Below are 17,653 nucleotides of genomic sequence, written 5' to 3' on the forward strand. Positions count from 1 at the left end.
TGGATCATCATGTATGCAAGAATAGAACTGGAGCAAAAACTCACAGGACAGGTAGGCCTTATGGATGGAGTTACGAAACAATGATGTGAAATTGCTAGTCATTATTCTGATAGCTCACATTTTCTCCTCCCTGTATCTCTCTGCTAGAATTTTCCCTGTAGTCAAAAGTACGGAGTCAAAACAAATGACTGAGGAGGAAAATGAGCATCTGCTGCTGTCATCTGTCATGGCTATCACCATTAATTACACTTTGCTTATTCCTGTTTTCTGCAGAGTAGCAGGGGAAGTTGTTCATACTGTTGTGCCTTACTGAACTTTACCCTTAAATTGATAGACAAGAGCACATAGATCTTCAGGTTAATGTACTACAATAATCTGCCAAACGTACTTCAGAGGAATAAAACAAGACAAACTCCTGTACTTTGCCAAAAAAGGGATTCTCACTTATTGGCTTCATCCTTCTTTGTCTCTCAGATATTTCTGGTCGATTCCTGAAGAGGAGTTCACTTGTGAACCACCTCTCATCACTCGCCACACTCACAAGCTGTGGGTGCTGGAGGGCCAGCGAGCCACACTAAAATGCCGCTCCATTGGCGACCCTGAGCCAGTTGTCCACTGGGTTTCACCAGATGACCGCATCATTGCAAATTCATCCCGGACCAGCTCCTTCAGCAACGGGACCTTGGATATCTTAGTAACAGTTGCCCGGGACGATGGGGCATACACGTGTATCGCAATAAATGCAGCGGGCGAAGCGACTGCCACTGTGGACCTGAAAATAATCCCCCTGCCTCACCGGGGCGGAGCAGGCGGAAACACAGGGAATAACAACGTGAACACCAAAAACAACAGGAACGTGACCAATGGGATTTTACGGACCGATCCGGGCTCCTCTGATATCAGCACTGGGAAAAACGGAGGGATTAACAATGGTGCAGGACGTGGAGGAGAGGTGGAGGATGGGAGGAGAGCTGGAGAGGAGAACGAAGAGGGCGATGGTAGCAGGGCCTCAGAGGGAGAGAGGGCCGATGGAGGGAGCATGGAGGACGATGAGGGGGATGAGGGGGAAGGAAGAAGGGTTGGAGTACAAGGGGTTACGTCAACCTCAGCTCAGGTCCGATGGGATTTGGGCCGTTTGTCTACAGTTTATGCTGTCTGGATGTATCAGATACAGTACAACTGCACCGCCGACGAGACCCTCATCTACAGGTCAGTCCAACTCCGCTAAACACACTTTACTCACTATGCAAACAATGGGAGCCAAGGTGAAATGTTACGCTTACAGTAGCTCAGATACCTGCCAATAGGTATCTTTTATCTTCTTCTCTACATGCAGCCACAAATCAGTTCTGACTGTCAGTGTCTTCCCCTCTCAAAGGTGGATATCCTCTTTTCATGCAAATCTCCTTAAATATTTATCTATTACAGCATGACACTTCAGTAGTGCAACTGTTCACCTTGTACATGGATGGGTGGATAGCTCAAGGGAAGGATAAAGGGGGAGACAGATGAAGGGATAGAGGGGCGAAGGTAGTTAATAATTTATCTCCATCACTGTATGACACTGAAACCCAACAGGTGCACATGGGAGGACAAGTGGAGGGAATAAAGGGGATTTTGAGGGAGGAGAGCGTTCAAAATTTGTGACAGTGTGCAGTGGAACATGAAAACATCGAGAGCCAAGGAAGTAGTGTCTGACTCTGAGCTCCAGCAACACATACAGTAGCATGGGCCAGTATTAATGGACATGTCTGATGAAGTAAGTCAAGATCTTGATGGGATGTGTCATTTTTAATTTGAAGCAACATTTAGACCTTTAGTAAACAATGTCGTTTTGCATTTAAAATGAGATGCCTTTACACTTCACTGTCCGTGTTTACCCACCAACTCCCAGAGGAGGAAAATACTCAAACATTTATGAATTGGAGGTTAAGGGCTGCAGTGTTGTTCTTGTTATCACAAATAATTTAGGATACCACTGACACACCTTGCCCTTATAACTCATAGGTTACATTTTTGGGGAGAAAACATGAGGTGAGAATTTGCAAAGCTGCTGATCTTTGCTCGCTGCGTTTCTGTGGGCCAATTTGTATACAGTTTGACACTTGAGCCAAAGAGCCAAAAAGAGTAGACAAGAAATAGCAAAGAGTTCCTTTAAAACAAACAATTTTGGCTGCTTGGTGAACTGACATGTACTGCACTGTACATGAATTATGCCGGCATGAATTGAAGTTCACTACCTCTATTTACAAGCAAAGACTGATGAAATATTTATATGTGGGGTGGTTGCTACTGCAAAACAGAAACTGAAGCACTGACGGTGAGATGGAATAAGAGAAGGGGAGTGAAGGACTGCCATTTATGTTTGTTTTTCACTCTGCAGTAAAGCAGGGTCCGAATATGGTTTCCCTTATATAAAGGTGGTATTAAGCTGTTAGTAGAATTGAGAAGGGGTGAATGGAGCTAGCCATGTGACAGGAGGAGGACAGGGAAGACAGGCAGATGGAAAGATGATTGGAAATATGAAAAACTGTGTGCAGGTATAATCAGAGGGATTGAGGGGAAGCTACGGAAGATGGCAGCCAAAGGTGAATGAAAAAAAAGATGGATGGGGAGGAGGAGGAGGAACTAATAGTTTGAGTGATGGATAGAGCCGGAAGCGAAGAACGGGTGAATTTTAAGATAGGAATGAGGCCTCAGAGATTTCAGAAGTAGGAGGAGAGGGATTGAGGGAGGAGGGGAAGGTAGGAGATGGGCTAGACCCAAATCACCTTGGGAGAGATTGAGATGAAAGAAGGATCGGTGGAAAAAGAGAGAATGACAGACAGTGAGGTGGAGAAGAGAGAGGGGTGGGGCCCAAATGATCCTCAAGGAAAAAGCAATGAAGCAAAGGTGGAGACAGGGAGGGGAGGTATTTAAATCCATCACTGAAATAAAGTATGAGAGAAAACTTGTGTACACAACAGAAATACACCTGGGTATGGAAAAAGGGAAGAAAAAGTGTGAATGGGGGACAAGTTGGGAGGACCAGTGTAGCAGAAGAGAAAGGAGTCTGCAGAAATTTGGGATAAAAGAAGCAGATGAGAAGGACTTCTTTCAAAAAGGAAACAATGAGTTACACCAGGGAGCAGGAAGAAGAAATGGAGACGGGTTTGTTGTGGTGAAAGCAAAGAGGTGAAGAGGTGTCATAGTGAAATGCCATATCAAAACAGACAAGTGCAGATTCTGTGCTGTCCCATGACACATTTGTGGCAATTAAACATGGTGAACTAATTACATGATTTAATTGAATGAACCGAATGAGATCTTAACTCCCTCGCTGATCAGCTGCATCTACAATATTAAGAGATTAAAGGTGGCTTAGAGAGCAAAGCATATATGATGCATTGAGACAGTGGTTGCCATATGAACAGCAAGAGTTGATAAAACAGCTTTAAAAAATGTGCAACAAAAGCTGAACATGGAGCTTGTTGAGGTGGATTGTATTAAGCTACACAGCTGTTAATGATATTGCTTCAAATCCCATTTGCCCTGGCTGAATTTAGCTCTTGCACACCAAAAGGCGACACAGGTAAAATATCCCTCTCTAAGGGAACAAACTTTAAAGAAATAATGGAGCGGCAGCATCGGTAAAGGTGAGGGCTCAGCTGTGCAGCTTGAGACAAGAAAATGCTGATAGACACAAAGAGTCTAGCAGAGAAGCAAAACAGAGGCGAGATAAGCGTGAAAGACTGGGCCAAGGCAAGCGGCGCCACAGGAGAGATGCTGAAATTCAGCGAGGAGGGAGTAAGCGATCTGAAGTTTGACTAAACTCTAAACAAATCACTCTGCCAAACAAAACAGAGGGAAGGGATAACTGTCTCAAAGGAGAGATAGAGAAGTTGTGGCTATCTTAAAGGTGAAATTGAGATATAAAATTGGAAAAGGAAAGAAGAAAGGTTGAAAGAGGAGACGAGAAGTCTGAGGGCTTTGAGAGAGGAAGCAGGGAAATCAGTCTCCAAGGACAGATAAAGAGGAAATGGAAGGGGGGCAGGATTTGAAAGGAAGCATACCACAATGCAGCCGGGGGTTTTTCAGTATAGATTCTATCATGCTATCAACGTGCCAGTGCCAACCGCAATATCGCACCAGTTAGCTAGACTGAGAAGAGAGGAGTCGGCCAAAGGGAGTCTGGCTTATGAATTCAAAAGGAGAGAATGGACGAGTGAGATTTCATGCTTTCTTTTGGGGATTTGTGTTCATATTTTGTTGTTGTTGCTGCTGTATTTGTGCTTTGGCAGGTGGTAAAAACACACCAGCTCTGCTGAATTGAGAAGAGAAAAGGGGAGGTGCAGAGACAGGGAAGAAAACAGAGGATTTAAGAATGGAAAGCAAGGAAAGATAGGGGCAAACAGTGAGCTGCATAGTGAGACAGATGTCTATACCGTAAATATAGATGACAGAACAGCAGAGCCGAGTGTGGCTGCCAGATTTAATCATCTTTAAAGGTCAGTCGCATGCCAGACAACACCAGCCTCCATTTTAGCCTGGCTTGTCTAATTCTGATGGCATCTGTGACAATGCCAGGTGGGATGTCGTCCATGTGGCATCCTGTGGGCACCGCTCACCCCGTCACCCTCGGCTCCCCTGACACTGTCAACTGAGCCTGCTTTCCTGGAGCTCTGCCACAATTTTACAGTATCATACTTTGATTTGAGCGCAAGAAAATGTCATAGATCCTCTGCCATGGCATTCAGATATTCTGAAAAGCCCGCCAATACAATAACCAAGGATCTATGAAGGTTGCTGGTTGAATGTGAGCAATGTGAGCTACATGGGTATGTTTTTTTTTTTTGCCCACACGAGTCCAGCTTACCTGAAGGACAAAGAACAGGAGAAAGAATGTTAATGAGGCAGCATTTGTAGAGCGACCTCTGGTACCATCTGTTCGAAAAATTTGGTGTCTTTTCAGCAACATTTTAGTTTGCTGCAAGAATTCCATATTCGTAAGGCCATGTATGAAGGCGTGAGATGAACAGTTCAGTTGTAAACCACAGAACATACAAGGAGGGACATAATCCAGAAGCCCATCAGCCTCACAAAAAGCTGGTCAGGTTACGTTTTTGTTGAGTCAGTGTCAGATGTGTCAGGTGCCATATGTTGATTCTGTTACTTTACTGAATTATACTGTAAAGCCCCCTTATAAGATATAGCTAAATCCATCTGGTATAAAAGTATTTCTTGCAGGATTATCTTCTAAATGTACAGTATAGGTTCATTGGGTAAAACCTCTGAAACCGAAATACATTATTCAATATCTCTGAACTACAAGTGTCTTTTGTACGACTGGTCTTTTTCAGACATCAGTAATCTGATGGGATAGATGTTAGGGGGGCTGTGGCTCAGTTAGTAGCGGTTGCCCACTGATCAGAAGGCCAGTGGTTTGATCCCCGACCATGACAGCCTACATGTCGAAGTATCCTTGGGCAACACACTGAACCCCAAATGGCTCTGATGCTGCGTTCATCGGTGTATGAATGAATTTCCAATGGTGCCCTGGTAGCCTCGGCCTCCAATATGAATGTGTGTGCAGTCTGTAGTGTAAAGTGCTTTGGATAAAAGCGTTATATAAGTGCAGTCCATTTACCATTTAATATTTTCAATATCGATAACTCTCAGATACATACAATACTTCACTGGGTGGTATTAGTTTGACAGCCAAAAGTTTCATGGGGTTCAGGCAAGAGTGTAAGGGCTGTGACAATCTTCACAATCTCGCCCATTTCACCACAGGACCAACGTCCCTGCTGGGCACTCAAAGTGCCAAGTTTGACACAGAATTTAATAGGAAGAGAAATGATCACAAGGCGGAGAGAGGGGGAATTTGGAGAGAAAATCATGCAGAGCTTAAGAAATAATGAGAATAATGAAAGTAAAAGGGACACACAGTTCAAAATGACAGTGTGAGTGTGACATCCACAGGAAAGGAACATGCTGAGACACCGGCAGTTGAGAGTGTGGGGAATGGGCAACAAAAGAGGAAGATATAAGCATTAAAGAAATTATTGGTAAACTGACTGCACTTATACAGAGTTTTTCTAGTCTTAGCGACCACTCAAAGTGCTTTACACTACAGACGGTGCTCATGCACCCATTCACACACAGCCACATACAGCACTTTGGGATTCAGTACCTTGCCCAAGGATACTTGGTCATGATGGCTGCCATGGTCAGGGATTGAACCACCGACCTTCCAATCAGTGAGCCACAGCCGCCCGAGAACCTGGAAATAATGTCCACGGCAAAAACGCTCGTTTGCTGCTCCCTATTACATAATATATTTGACTAATATTTCAAACAGAGTGCAGAACTGGTCCATAAATATAATTAAAAATGTACAGAGGATTTTTTTTTTTTTGCTGCATCAAAGTACAGTATGTGGTATGAATTACTTTAAACATTCAGAGGTGCTTTGAGGTTTTGTCACGCTGCATACGGCTCTTTGTTTTATGAAATATGAGATAGCTGAGGAAACTAATATCAGCATCCGATTTTAGCCCTCTATGTGCCTGGTAACCAATACACGAAATCGTACAAGAAGTAAGATAAGTGCATCTGCTGAGGCAGGGATAGATAAGGATGTAAGGAGAGATATAACAGTAGGGCAGAGGAGAGGCAAGCAGAGACAAAGATGGAGGAAGGAAGAGAGAACAAGGCTTAGACAGCCATAAGGAGGGGGGACGGACGAGATGGGGTTGAGAGTTGAGAGAGTACCCCAGGGGAAGATGTAATTAAGTGTTAAACTACTGTGTCAATACATGTGTCAACTTGCATCAGAGGCAGAGGACGGAAGGAAGAGAGAAAGGGTCAGCACTCAATACTCATGTCAACTTATATTATACTGTAAGGTCAGCGGAAGGAGGAGATTCATACTACCTTTTATGATGCGACTAAAATAACAAGAGAGAGAAATGAGGGAGAAATACAAATACTGGGGGATTGGGGAGAAGAAGGAGGTCATAAAAAAAAGGAGCGGGAATAAGAGGGAGAAAACAACTGAATGAGACGGCGCGGGAAAATCAGGCCAAATGAGGGAAAGCAGAGAGAGAAGGATAGATTAAGGAAAGCGAAAAGACAGAAGGAGGGATGAAACAAAATACAGAAGGGAGGGGGGGAGAGAGACTGACAGAAAGACAGATCAAGGAAAACAGAAGAAGAGATCAGACAAAATTGAGGGAGACAGCCAACGAGACAGTAAACAGTCCGACAAAATCAAGACCAAAAATGGAAGAAAGGGTAAACGGACAAAAGACATGACATGGAAAAAAGGAAACGAGGGCAGTATAGATGTCAGCCAGAAGAGGAGATAATTGCTTTGTTGTTCCTGCTCGTCTTTCTCTCTCTCTCTCCCCTGTCTCTCTTGCTCTCTGTGCCCAATCTTGTCTGATGTCAGACCACCAGACTTGGTAACGCTGATAGAGAGGAAAAAAAAGAGAGGGAGGAATGAGGCAGTGAGAGAAAGAGAGAAAGAGGGAGGGAAGAGAGGGATGAGCAAAAGGGGACAGGATTCTACCACTCCTATATCCCCCTGCTATCACTCTTTTCTTTCCTCTCTCTCTCTCTCGGGTACTAATAATTACTCGTTTCTGTGTCACCAGCTTGAACAAAGCACTCCCTTGTCTCTTTCACTTTCTCCCTGCATCTGTGTGTATATGCGTGCCTTTGCAGGGTTTAACCATAATTAGAAGCACAGGGACACATGCGCACACATTTGGCATGTGAGGTGACGGAGCACAACGCCAGTGTCTGCAAATACAGGGAAAGTAATGAGAACAGCAGCCCTGCCTCTTCCACATAACCATTCAATCAATTCATTTTATTTCAGAGCAGCAGTCCAAGTTATACGTGCTGCACTTTATATTCATGATCATATATTGTCTCAAGAGCACTGTGGATTTAGGTGGATATCATTTCACATGTCCAAAATGTGTAGCGTACACCGCAGAGCCGTGCATTCGCCTGTACATGTGACAGCAGCGATGTAAATATGGTTAAAAATGCATAATGCAGTGAGTGGTTGCGAATCAGCATATCAAAGATGCATGCATTTTTGAATGAGTCCAGGTCTTCCATGTATATTTCAGTGAATTTGCTTGCCGATTTATTTCACAAAACAACTAGAGATGTGGTGAGGCAGAAGAGGAGAGGAGAGGAGAGGAGAGTAGAGGAGAGGAGAGGAGAGGAGAGGAGAGAGTGAGAGTGAGAGAGTGACCTTGGAAGCTAAATAATGGTACGTGGTTATGGCTGTGGCTAATAGAGACATAGTAGAGTGATTGTAAAAAGGAGAGAGGCTGGGGGGGTCAGGTAGAACCCGTTGAGAATAGCAGAAGGATTTGCAGCGAGCAGAGCTGATTGGCTGCAGAAATACAGCAGAGGTAAAAGACAGAGAGAGAGACAAAGGAAAGAAGGTGCAGAGGGAATGAACACTTCTAAAAATGTAAGTCAAGTAGTAAGAGGGTGCCATGAAAGGGGTCAGAAATGGAACAAAAAGGAGTGCACCGGTGCAGATTTAGGTAAAGGGAAAGACTGGACGGGTGATTACAAAGCAATAAAAAAGGGGGAGAGGATATGGAGAGATAAGGGTAAAGGACTGATCAGCGAAAAGAAGAAATCTATTCATAAAAGATGGATGGAAAAAGAATAAGGGGGATAGATTGAGGGAGGGAGGATTGAATAAGAGCTGAAAAGAAGGATGGAGGATAGGGTGATAAAGAAAGGGGTATTGAATGGCAGGATTAGGAAATGACTCAAGGCTTCCCTCAAGGTGTGTATGTGTGTGTATGAGTCATGGTCACACAATGGTGAACCATTTGAATAGTTTGATGCTGTGCACCAGTTTATCGCACATAGCATAGACTGCAAAAAGCTTCCAGTTGTTAATCCACACACATATATATACACACAGAGAAATTCATTTGCCACAGTATAATTCATAATGCAACTATACTGTATCAGGTAGTCAAATGGGAATCAGCACAAATATTGCTTGTATAAGACTTAAGCAATACAGCTTCTTTTTTTGCACTGAATGCAATAAAGCCTGCTACAATATATCAGCAATATTAATCAGACTGAGACACTCGGCATTGAGGGAAAGGGGGGACAAGAGGTACCAGTGTGCGTCAGTATATCAAAACTCATTTAATTGAAACCTTTGTTACAGGAAGCGGCCTCCCATGCGGGTACACCGCTCCCCACAGTGATGGTCAAGTCTCTCTGCCTTGTGGAATCTATCAATTATACACAGACACATAAAAGCCCTGGGTGAACTGAAACCACTGTAATATTTCTCAGGCCCTTTTTACAAGCCTATAATATGACCAAGGCCTTTTATTCAGAAACAGAGGGAGCGGCAGCGTTACGAGTGCTGCTCCTTGCATATTTCATGCAAGAAATCTGATGGAGCGCCATGTCTTCGTACTAGTGGACTTTACAGGGGCATTTCAATATCCCCCAGTGTGACTGATTGCCCAAGACAGGCTTTCATTATGGGTTTTCATTCCTCAGATATTTGGTTATAATGCTTGAGTTTGATTTCACTTCTTAAGATGAATAAAAAGTGCTTATTTAAAACCTTCATTTTGCAACTTTCTTGCTCAATTTCAGTTATAGCTCTGAAGTTTTGGGCCTTGAAATACAGTCCGTGTCCCTCATTTCACAGAGCTGCCTGACACCTTGAAGAATAACAGTTCTTTGTACGGACATTAATTGGAGGAGACATTAGAACGTTTTCAGCTATTTTGAGAGTAAGAATGGTTTACCGATTTCATTAGTATATAGAGGTGACAAATATTCTGGGAAATGAATTAAATTAAACAGATTTAAACAGATTTAATGTGTGGATATTGCATGAAAAGATGCTTAGTACTGCACTGTTAAGCCAACATTTGCCATTGTCACACACACACACACACACACACACACACCTGGCCTGAGTAGCTCCTGCACTGAGAATAAGTTTGAATATGGATTTTTTTCTCTTCTAAAAATCAACCTTATCCAGTGGTCATTAGGTGGCTATAATGAGAACACCCCATGCGTCTATTCAGATTATATTGGCACAGTTTATATTGTCAGGTAGTGCATTATAATTCCTAATTAAATCATACTGAGCTTCTGCTGGAAAATAAGGAGTTTGGATCTGTGCTTGCTATTTAAATCAATCCAGGAGCTTTGCCAAGGCAGCGTAACAGAGTTCGCAACATGTGGTTCTTTGCAAAACAAGTTTAAAAAAACATTTAATCCTAAATTATACTTGTGCAGTAGTTGGTATTCTGGGGTTTTGTTCAGAAAAATTCTAATTTTGTTCACTTTTAAGCCTTGAGAAGTCAAATCTAAGATCAATATTCCTACTTAGTAACCCAAATCCATGGGTCTGCCCGCTGGCTTTCATAGAATAGGCTCCTGCTTTTGTTTCCCAGACATCTAATCCCATAATTTCTTAAACACTGATATAAATATGTTTGTGAAAATTGTCAAACTGATTTCACATGTATTCCTTGCTTAAGTAACAACAGCGAAACTACTCCTGATTTAAAAACTAAGAACAAGAAGGCTGAGTTGTTGGTGTCTTTATTTTGAATGCATGTGAAACAGACTAGGGTCAGGGACAGTCTGTAGTGGCTCACCCAGTGTCTGAGTCACATTAGATGGCATTTATAAAGATGCAGCCCAAGACTAAAGGGAGCTGGAATGGTTCGCAACACACGATACAAATAAGCCCTTTGATGTAGCGAGAAGAGGGAGAGAAAAAGAGGAGGTCGGAAAAAAAAAAAAAAAAACGCAGAGGAAAGAAAATCACTGACAAAATATCCATGGTAGCAACATTTGAATACACAAACACACACTTGCCCACACAAGAGGCTTGGACAGCAGAGGCTAAAGTCATACCCATCAGCGACAGACACTTGAGCAGTCCTCCAGTCTCCCACACACACTTTACACTCACATGTCACATACACAAACCCACTGACATGAAAATAGATAGATTTTTATTCTAGTCCTAAATACAAGCATGAACACATGCACAGAGGGAAAGGCATGTGATACAACTTACATAAAAAGCCTGTTCCCCTCCGTCCTCATCACCACCTCTCTTCATTGTTTTTACCCTCTCTCCATCTCTCTATTTTTCACCTCTCCCCTGTTTGTTAGTTCTAACGGCTGCTCGAACACTTAAAATGAGGACATATTCAAAGCACTTCTCCCTTTATTATCCCACGCAAGCACTCGCTCATTACAGACACACGCAGGAACATATTTGCAGTCAAAACACAACACCCTCACTTGTGATGACAATGCATCGACAGATTCATTTCCTATAATCAGAAACCACAAAATGCCCCAGCTTCACTGTAATCCTAGCCCTGACCGTTAAACCTAAAATGGCCTCTTTTTTTAAATGTGAGGTCCCACAAAATGGCTTGACGTTTGCTTCTCGCAGGGATTCAAGTACGAGCACGCACACATACACACAGCCCTGCACTGCAAATGAGCAGACAGAGTTCTCTTTTCATGTTCCCTGGGCGCGCTCTCCATCAATAGCCTCATTTTCCCTCTCTCCCCCTCCTGCAGTATCCACTCCTGCGCTGTTTCTAGCCATCCTTTCACCCCTCCCTTCCTCTGCTTCTTTTCCAATATTCAACCCTTTCTCCTCAGTTCCATAATAGTCAGTATTTTCAGGCTCGGCTTTGAGTTTTTGAAGATATTTTCCATTTCACGACACATCCTGTGCTCAACAAGCTTATTAATTTAACTGATCTCTACTTTTCTTATTCTTTCATCCCTCTTTAGAATTCTCCCGTCAACCAGTGACCGCTTCGTGCTGAAGAACTTGGTTTCCGGTGTGGACTATAACCTGTGTGTGCTGGCCATTTTTGATGACACAATCACGTCATTAGCAGCAACGAAGGTCCTGGGCTGTGCCACCTTCTCCACAAAAGATGTTTACCCAGCATGCCGCTCTCTACAGGCACATTTCCTGGGCGGGACACTCACCATATTGGTTGGCGGTGTTGTTGTCGTCACCCTTCTCGTGTTCACCGTGGCACTCATGGTTCGCCACCGTGTTTGCAACCATGGCGATCACATGATATGCCACAACAGCAACACTGAGGCAGGAGGCGGGGCCTGCTGTCAGAGTGGAGGTGTAGGGGGCGGGGACAAAGGGGGAAACAGTAGCGGGTGCTACCAATCAAATGGTTCCGGGGACATGATGATGGTGGTCCTGCCCAATGGCCTGCCATCTAAGAGAGGAGGGGAGGGCAAGGAGAAGGACAAGGAGAAGGAGAGGGAGAAGGAGAAGGAGAAGGACAAAGAGAAGGAAGAAGCAGATTCAGCTTCCTCTCTGCCTCCAAAACTCCCTCCGAAGCCCAGGGCCAAACCTAAAGTCAACCTGGAGCAGTTTCTTTCAGCTGGTGGGGTTGTTTCGACGACGACGACAGGGGCAGGAGGGGAGATGGCGTTGGTGGTGAGACAAAGGAAGCTGGACAAGGCCCCGCCATACAGCCCAGACAGTGACAGAACTCCCCTCTACTACTCCCCTTCCCCTTCATCCACCCTGCCCCGTCAGTCACACTTCAGGGACCGCCCAAAACCCCGTCTGGAGCGAGAACTGGCCAATCGTGCCAGTTTCTCTCTGGCTGCACCCCTGAGGGACTCAGAGCTGTTGGACTGGAGAATCAGTCCCCGAGGCAGGGACAAATGGAACTCCTCACAGGCCTATCAGAGCCCTCTATCCCCTCTAAGCCCTGCTTGCGGGACTGTTAGCAAACGGCGGCACTCGCTGGATATGGGCTCCTCTGTTGCCCTAGCGACTGATGCAGCCGCTACTGTTGCCAAGCGCTATGGTGCTGTCAATTATGCCAAGCGGCTGAGCGTGATCTGGACAAGACGGAGCCAGTCTCTCCATGGAATGCTGGTGCAGTGCGCCTCAACGACTAGCACAACTTCTTCGACAGCCAGCGATGAGGAAAGTGCCGGGGGCTTTGGGGCGCGCTGTGAGTTCCAACAGGGATATATCCACGCTTATAACACCACCAACTCCAATTCTAACACTGGGATCACTGTGGGGAAAGTGAGCAGTGCAAAAGACAAGGGGAGGCAAACAGGGAAGGATGGAAGGAGTGCTGAAGAACTGGAGGAAAGTGTTGTGTAGGGGGTTGACTGTAATAAAAAAAAAAGTTAAGAGGGGTAAAGGCTCTGTGAGCAAGTTTGAATGGGATCTTGATTGGAGGAGGGCAAAGAGGTGAAGTCAGGGGAGAGATTGTGGGTGAAGGACACGGAAGATGAAGTGATTGCAGACGAGGAGGGGAAGGTTGTGAGTTTAGATGAAGGGAGAAGAGTAAAATTGGTTTGAGTCTCACTTGTGCAGCCCCTTGATTTGCCCTGGGAGAAGTGAGGAAAAAAAGAGGGGAAAGTGAACCTGGAAGTGAGGTGAAGACTTTTAAGAGGCTGAAGAGTGATGGGCAGAAAAATAAGTGGGGAAAGATGCAACAGAAGGAGAGGGAGAGTGGGAAACATAATGACTGAGTGGTTAAAAATGGTCTTTAAATGCTCAAAGCTGGGCTCAAGCTGTATCCGTTAAAATTAAGTGATACAAGACTTTTAAAAAAATAGAAAAAAAGAAGGAACACAAAAACAAAACTCGAGAAATCTAGACAAAGAGAGTGACAGTTGTAGGAACAGACAATGTGAGTGATATATATAGCCACAGAGGGAGAGACATAATCAAACAGGGGAACACATCAATAGAGCAGCAGAACAAAGGTTATATAGCAGAGGCAGAGATGGCGTGAGCCTAGCTTGGATCTCACTAAAGCCTATACACTGATAGAACCAGACTCTCGCTAACACTTCAACTCTCCAGGGCCTCAGACCCCCACACCACCACCAGGGTTTTCACTGGATCAAAAACAACAACAACAACACAACTGGTAATACTGGAGAAACACTCTTCTGTGACAAAAACATGACCCTAAAAGAAGATTTGAATGACACAGTCCTGCTTTGTTATCTCTGTTTTTTTTTGGTTTCGTTTTTTACTCCAACAATGACGGCCATTTTGAAACTCTTCTCCCAAACACAATGAATGTGACTTTTATGTGTCCTCTGTGGCTGGACAATGATTTTGGCTTGCCGTGCCTGCGGATTATGGGAGCATAAATACAGGGCCGGGTGCATTGGACATGATCAATCGATACTGGCTGGAAAGAGCGAGTGCAGCACAGACATTATTAAAAGAAAGACATCGGGATTACAATGGAGTCGATATGGATTACAAAATACAGGAGAGAGGGGTGCACGATGGAACATGTGCGCCTGTGCATTCTGAAAGACAAGATCATATTGGATGTCGGATCATAATGGACCAAATAAATGAACAATGCTAATGGATGCACAAATGTGCATGCATTGACGGATCAGGGACAGGATGTGTGTAAGTGTGCCTGTGTGTGTTTGTGTGCGCACATGTATATGAATGTTTGTGAGGAGGCAATCCAGTAAACTACATCCGTGTTTAATAAGGTTTAGCGCTTTCTGGACATGCTGTAAAATGGAATAAATGTACAAATTTAGGATTATTGGCGGGAGCAACGTATGAGCAAAGTGTTTTAAAGAGACTTTCACCAAAACCACTTTTTCCAGCAATGTAGCATGGTCAGAAAGCAGCAAATGTTAAAGGGGAATTTCAAATTCATTTTTGTGACTTCAGACTTCTTTGTGCCACATGGATTCACTTTCAATCCAAACAGTGAATGTTTTCAGAAAGGAAGCAGATATGAAAAAGAAAAAAAAGCCACCTACAATATAAACTCTTCAAGACTTTGTAAAACTTATTATGGGACGATTGATCCAATGGCACAGACCACAGACTCTCAAAAACGTCTATCAAAGAGAAAAAAAATGAAAAGAGAAAACTTGAAAGTACATATATATATAGTATATATATAAAATGATGTTACTTGTCGCACCATGTGTTTCTGTTTTTCAAAGTTTTCTGGGGAATGATGTTAGGATCAAATACAAAATATAAAATGTGTGATTTTTTGTTTTAGACAAAAAATCGTCATGATTACAACAAAAAAATGGTGATTATAACTAGGCAGAAAAAGATCAAAACAGATGTTGAAGATGCACACACACACACAGCACAAAACACACAAACTGGCAAGCACACACACTCCAAAAGACAGACACACTCAAACAGATGCCTATAAAACAGAGCCAACTACATTAATAATGATGACTTTAACCATTACTGTTGTTTCCTTTCTGTTTTTATTTCATTTTGCCAAAGTCAATATTGTTCTCTGGACTTGATATAAATAATAAAAATTACATGTATGGAACAGAGACGGACTCATTAACACAAGGGAGTAAGTTGTGTGTTGCGTTTGTGTGCAGACGTACTTTACTATTTTTGTACTGTGCTATTTATATGAGCAATAGATTAGTAAGTTGGATGCAGATGAACAGGAAATGCTGGCCTTTTGGTGTAGTTTGGGTTTGGAGAGAAATGTGAAGATGACTCAGTCAGAAAATGTTTTGAGCTCAAGGCAAACTTGTGAGTCAAAGAATCTTCAGCGCATGCACGTCTGAGTTGTTTACTTGTCAGTCAGCGTTGATTAGAAGGTAATGGTGAAGTAAACCCTCTTGAGGTAATTAAAAAAACAACATATGAGACAGAAAAGATGGCGGAAGAAAGAAAAAAACTGAGGTAAAGGAGATCAATAGTTCCAGAAACAAGATACGAGTAAACCAAAGACTAAAAACAGAACAGATACACTTGATATGACACACAGAATAGGAAAGAGATGAAGTGACAACAAACAGATGGGTGGATTGAAAAATAACTAAATGCTGTCAAGACTAATGGATCATGATTCTGATGCTTTATTATTACCACCCATATCTGCTGGGTTTTTAATGTAAAACATTACAAGAGCCTTTTGCTGCTCCCTGCAGCTGAGTTAAATACTAATTTAGCAGCAAAGCAAAGGCGTGAGCTGGCAGCAATCTGCAACTGAACAGAGCCAATTAAACTTCTAAAAATATAGATGAGCAGAAGGGGAGACAACAGTACATTTGAAAACATGATCTAGAAAACATCAGTTCATTTATCCATTTTCTTTATCTGGGTCACAGTGGCAACTGGTGGAACATGGTACCCCAGACCTCCTCTTCCCCCAGCCACGTCATCGCCCTCTTACTGGGGGATCCCGAGGATTTCCCAGGCTACATGGGAAATATAATCCCATCAGCATGTTCAGGGTTTGCCTCTGGTTCTCATCCCAGTGGGTGTATCCACAACACCTCCATAGGGAGGCGTCTGGGAGGCAGGAAACAAAAACAGAGAGAGAACGGGGCTGCACAGAGCAGCGCACTGCTGCTCATTCTCAGTTGGATCAGCAGTACCCGCATTAGAGAGTCATTTCATTTAAATATCAAAAGTAGTGCTTATTGGAACCAAAGCCTCACATCCGTGAAAAGAGGGAGAAAGGCAGACAGGGATGGAAAGAGGTGAAAAAAAAATCCTCAATCTCATTCTGTGTTTTCATCTAGCTCTCCTCTCACATGTTTTCATTTTCTATTAAGCCCTTTGCAGACGCTGCTAAAGGCCCAAAATGGAGTGTGTGAAAGAGAGAGAGAGAGAGATACTGAGAAAGAGAGAGAGGAATGTGAAAATGCTGACACACCTAGAGATGGACAAATAGATGATGATGAGCAAGGGAGAGAGGGAGAGAAGTGAAGGAAGGTCATTGTGTTTAGCTTTCATTGCGTGTGTGTGTTTGTGGCTGAATGTGCTCGTTCTGTGTGTTGGTTGGTGGCATTTTTGTCACGCAAGCACTTTGCCACAATCTATTACTGACAGGGTAACTCATGTGTGGTGTTACACATACATATGTTGTCTTGTCTCTTGAGCTCTAGACACCAGACATCACCAGAGTGGCAGACAGTGTCCTAATTTGAGGACATCAACAGTGACACCAGGAGAATAAAACGAGAGAGAGAGACACTTTGTGTACGTGCGTGTGTGTGTGTGTGTGTGTCCCAGGATATTATATTAAAGGACAATTTGATTTGAGACTCATAAGTGGCCACATTAAAAGCAGGACTGAGTCTGTGCACCCGTCACCTCTGAGAAAGAGAGTCGCGTGTGTGCTTGTCTGCCAGTGTGTGTGAGTGTGTGTTTGTCTGCCAGTGTGTGTGTGTGTGTGTGTGTGTGTGTGTGTGTGTGTGTGTGTGTGTGTGTGTGTGTGCGCGCACTTATGTGTGACGGGCAAGAACAACACAGTGCAGAACACCAGCCCTCCCTCCGCTTTCTCTGCCGTAGGCAAACCCTGGCCCAATTTGACTAATTAAAAAAATGCTGAGTAACAAACACACACATCCACACACAAACTCACCTTTTAATGCAGGCATATACAAAACATACACATACACGCACTGCAAGATAACCTTGTGGCAGTGTTGGTTACGTGTTTCTGCGTGCTCACGGTGTGTGTGTGTGTGTGTGTGTGTGTGTGTGTGTGTGTGTCTTGAAAGGCCATGGCTGCCTTTAGCCAAACTTCCTCTGACATTTGCGGTTTTTATCAAGGTATGATGCATTTCC

The 17,653-nt window shown here is 43.7% G+C and overlaps 2 protein-coding genes across 2 annotated transcripts in view; one reads left to right on the top strand and one right to left on the bottom strand.

Annotated features, from left to right (window-relative positions):
• LOC131990076 (leucine-rich repeat and fibronectin type-III domain-containing protein 4) overlaps positions 1 to 15,389 on the top strand; it is a 41,668-nt gene extending 26,279 nt beyond the window's left edge. Inside the window, exons 7-8 of the mRNA XM_059355471.1 lie at positions 475 to 1,209; positions 11,833 to 15,389. Of these exons, the coding sequence (XP_059211454.1) occupies positions 475 to 1,209; positions 11,833 to 13,195 (2,098 nt within the window). The 3' untranslated portion in view covers positions 13,196 to 15,389. The remainder of the gene's footprint in view (positions 1 to 474; positions 1,210 to 11,832) is intronic.
• The window catches only part of LOC131990075 (pyruvate carboxylase, mitochondrial-like), a 314,152-nt gene that overhangs the window by 117,910 nt on the left and 178,589 nt on the right, over positions 1 to 17,653 (bottom strand). The window lies entirely within an intron of this gene.

Source organism: Centropristis striata, chromosome 17 (assembly GCF_030273125.1).
Source record: "Centropristis striata isolate RG_2023a ecotype Rhode Island chromosome 17, C.striata_1.0, whole genome shotgun sequence".
Taxonomy (NCBI): domain Eukaryota; kingdom Metazoa; phylum Chordata; class Actinopteri; order Perciformes; family Serranidae; genus Centropristis; species Centropristis striata.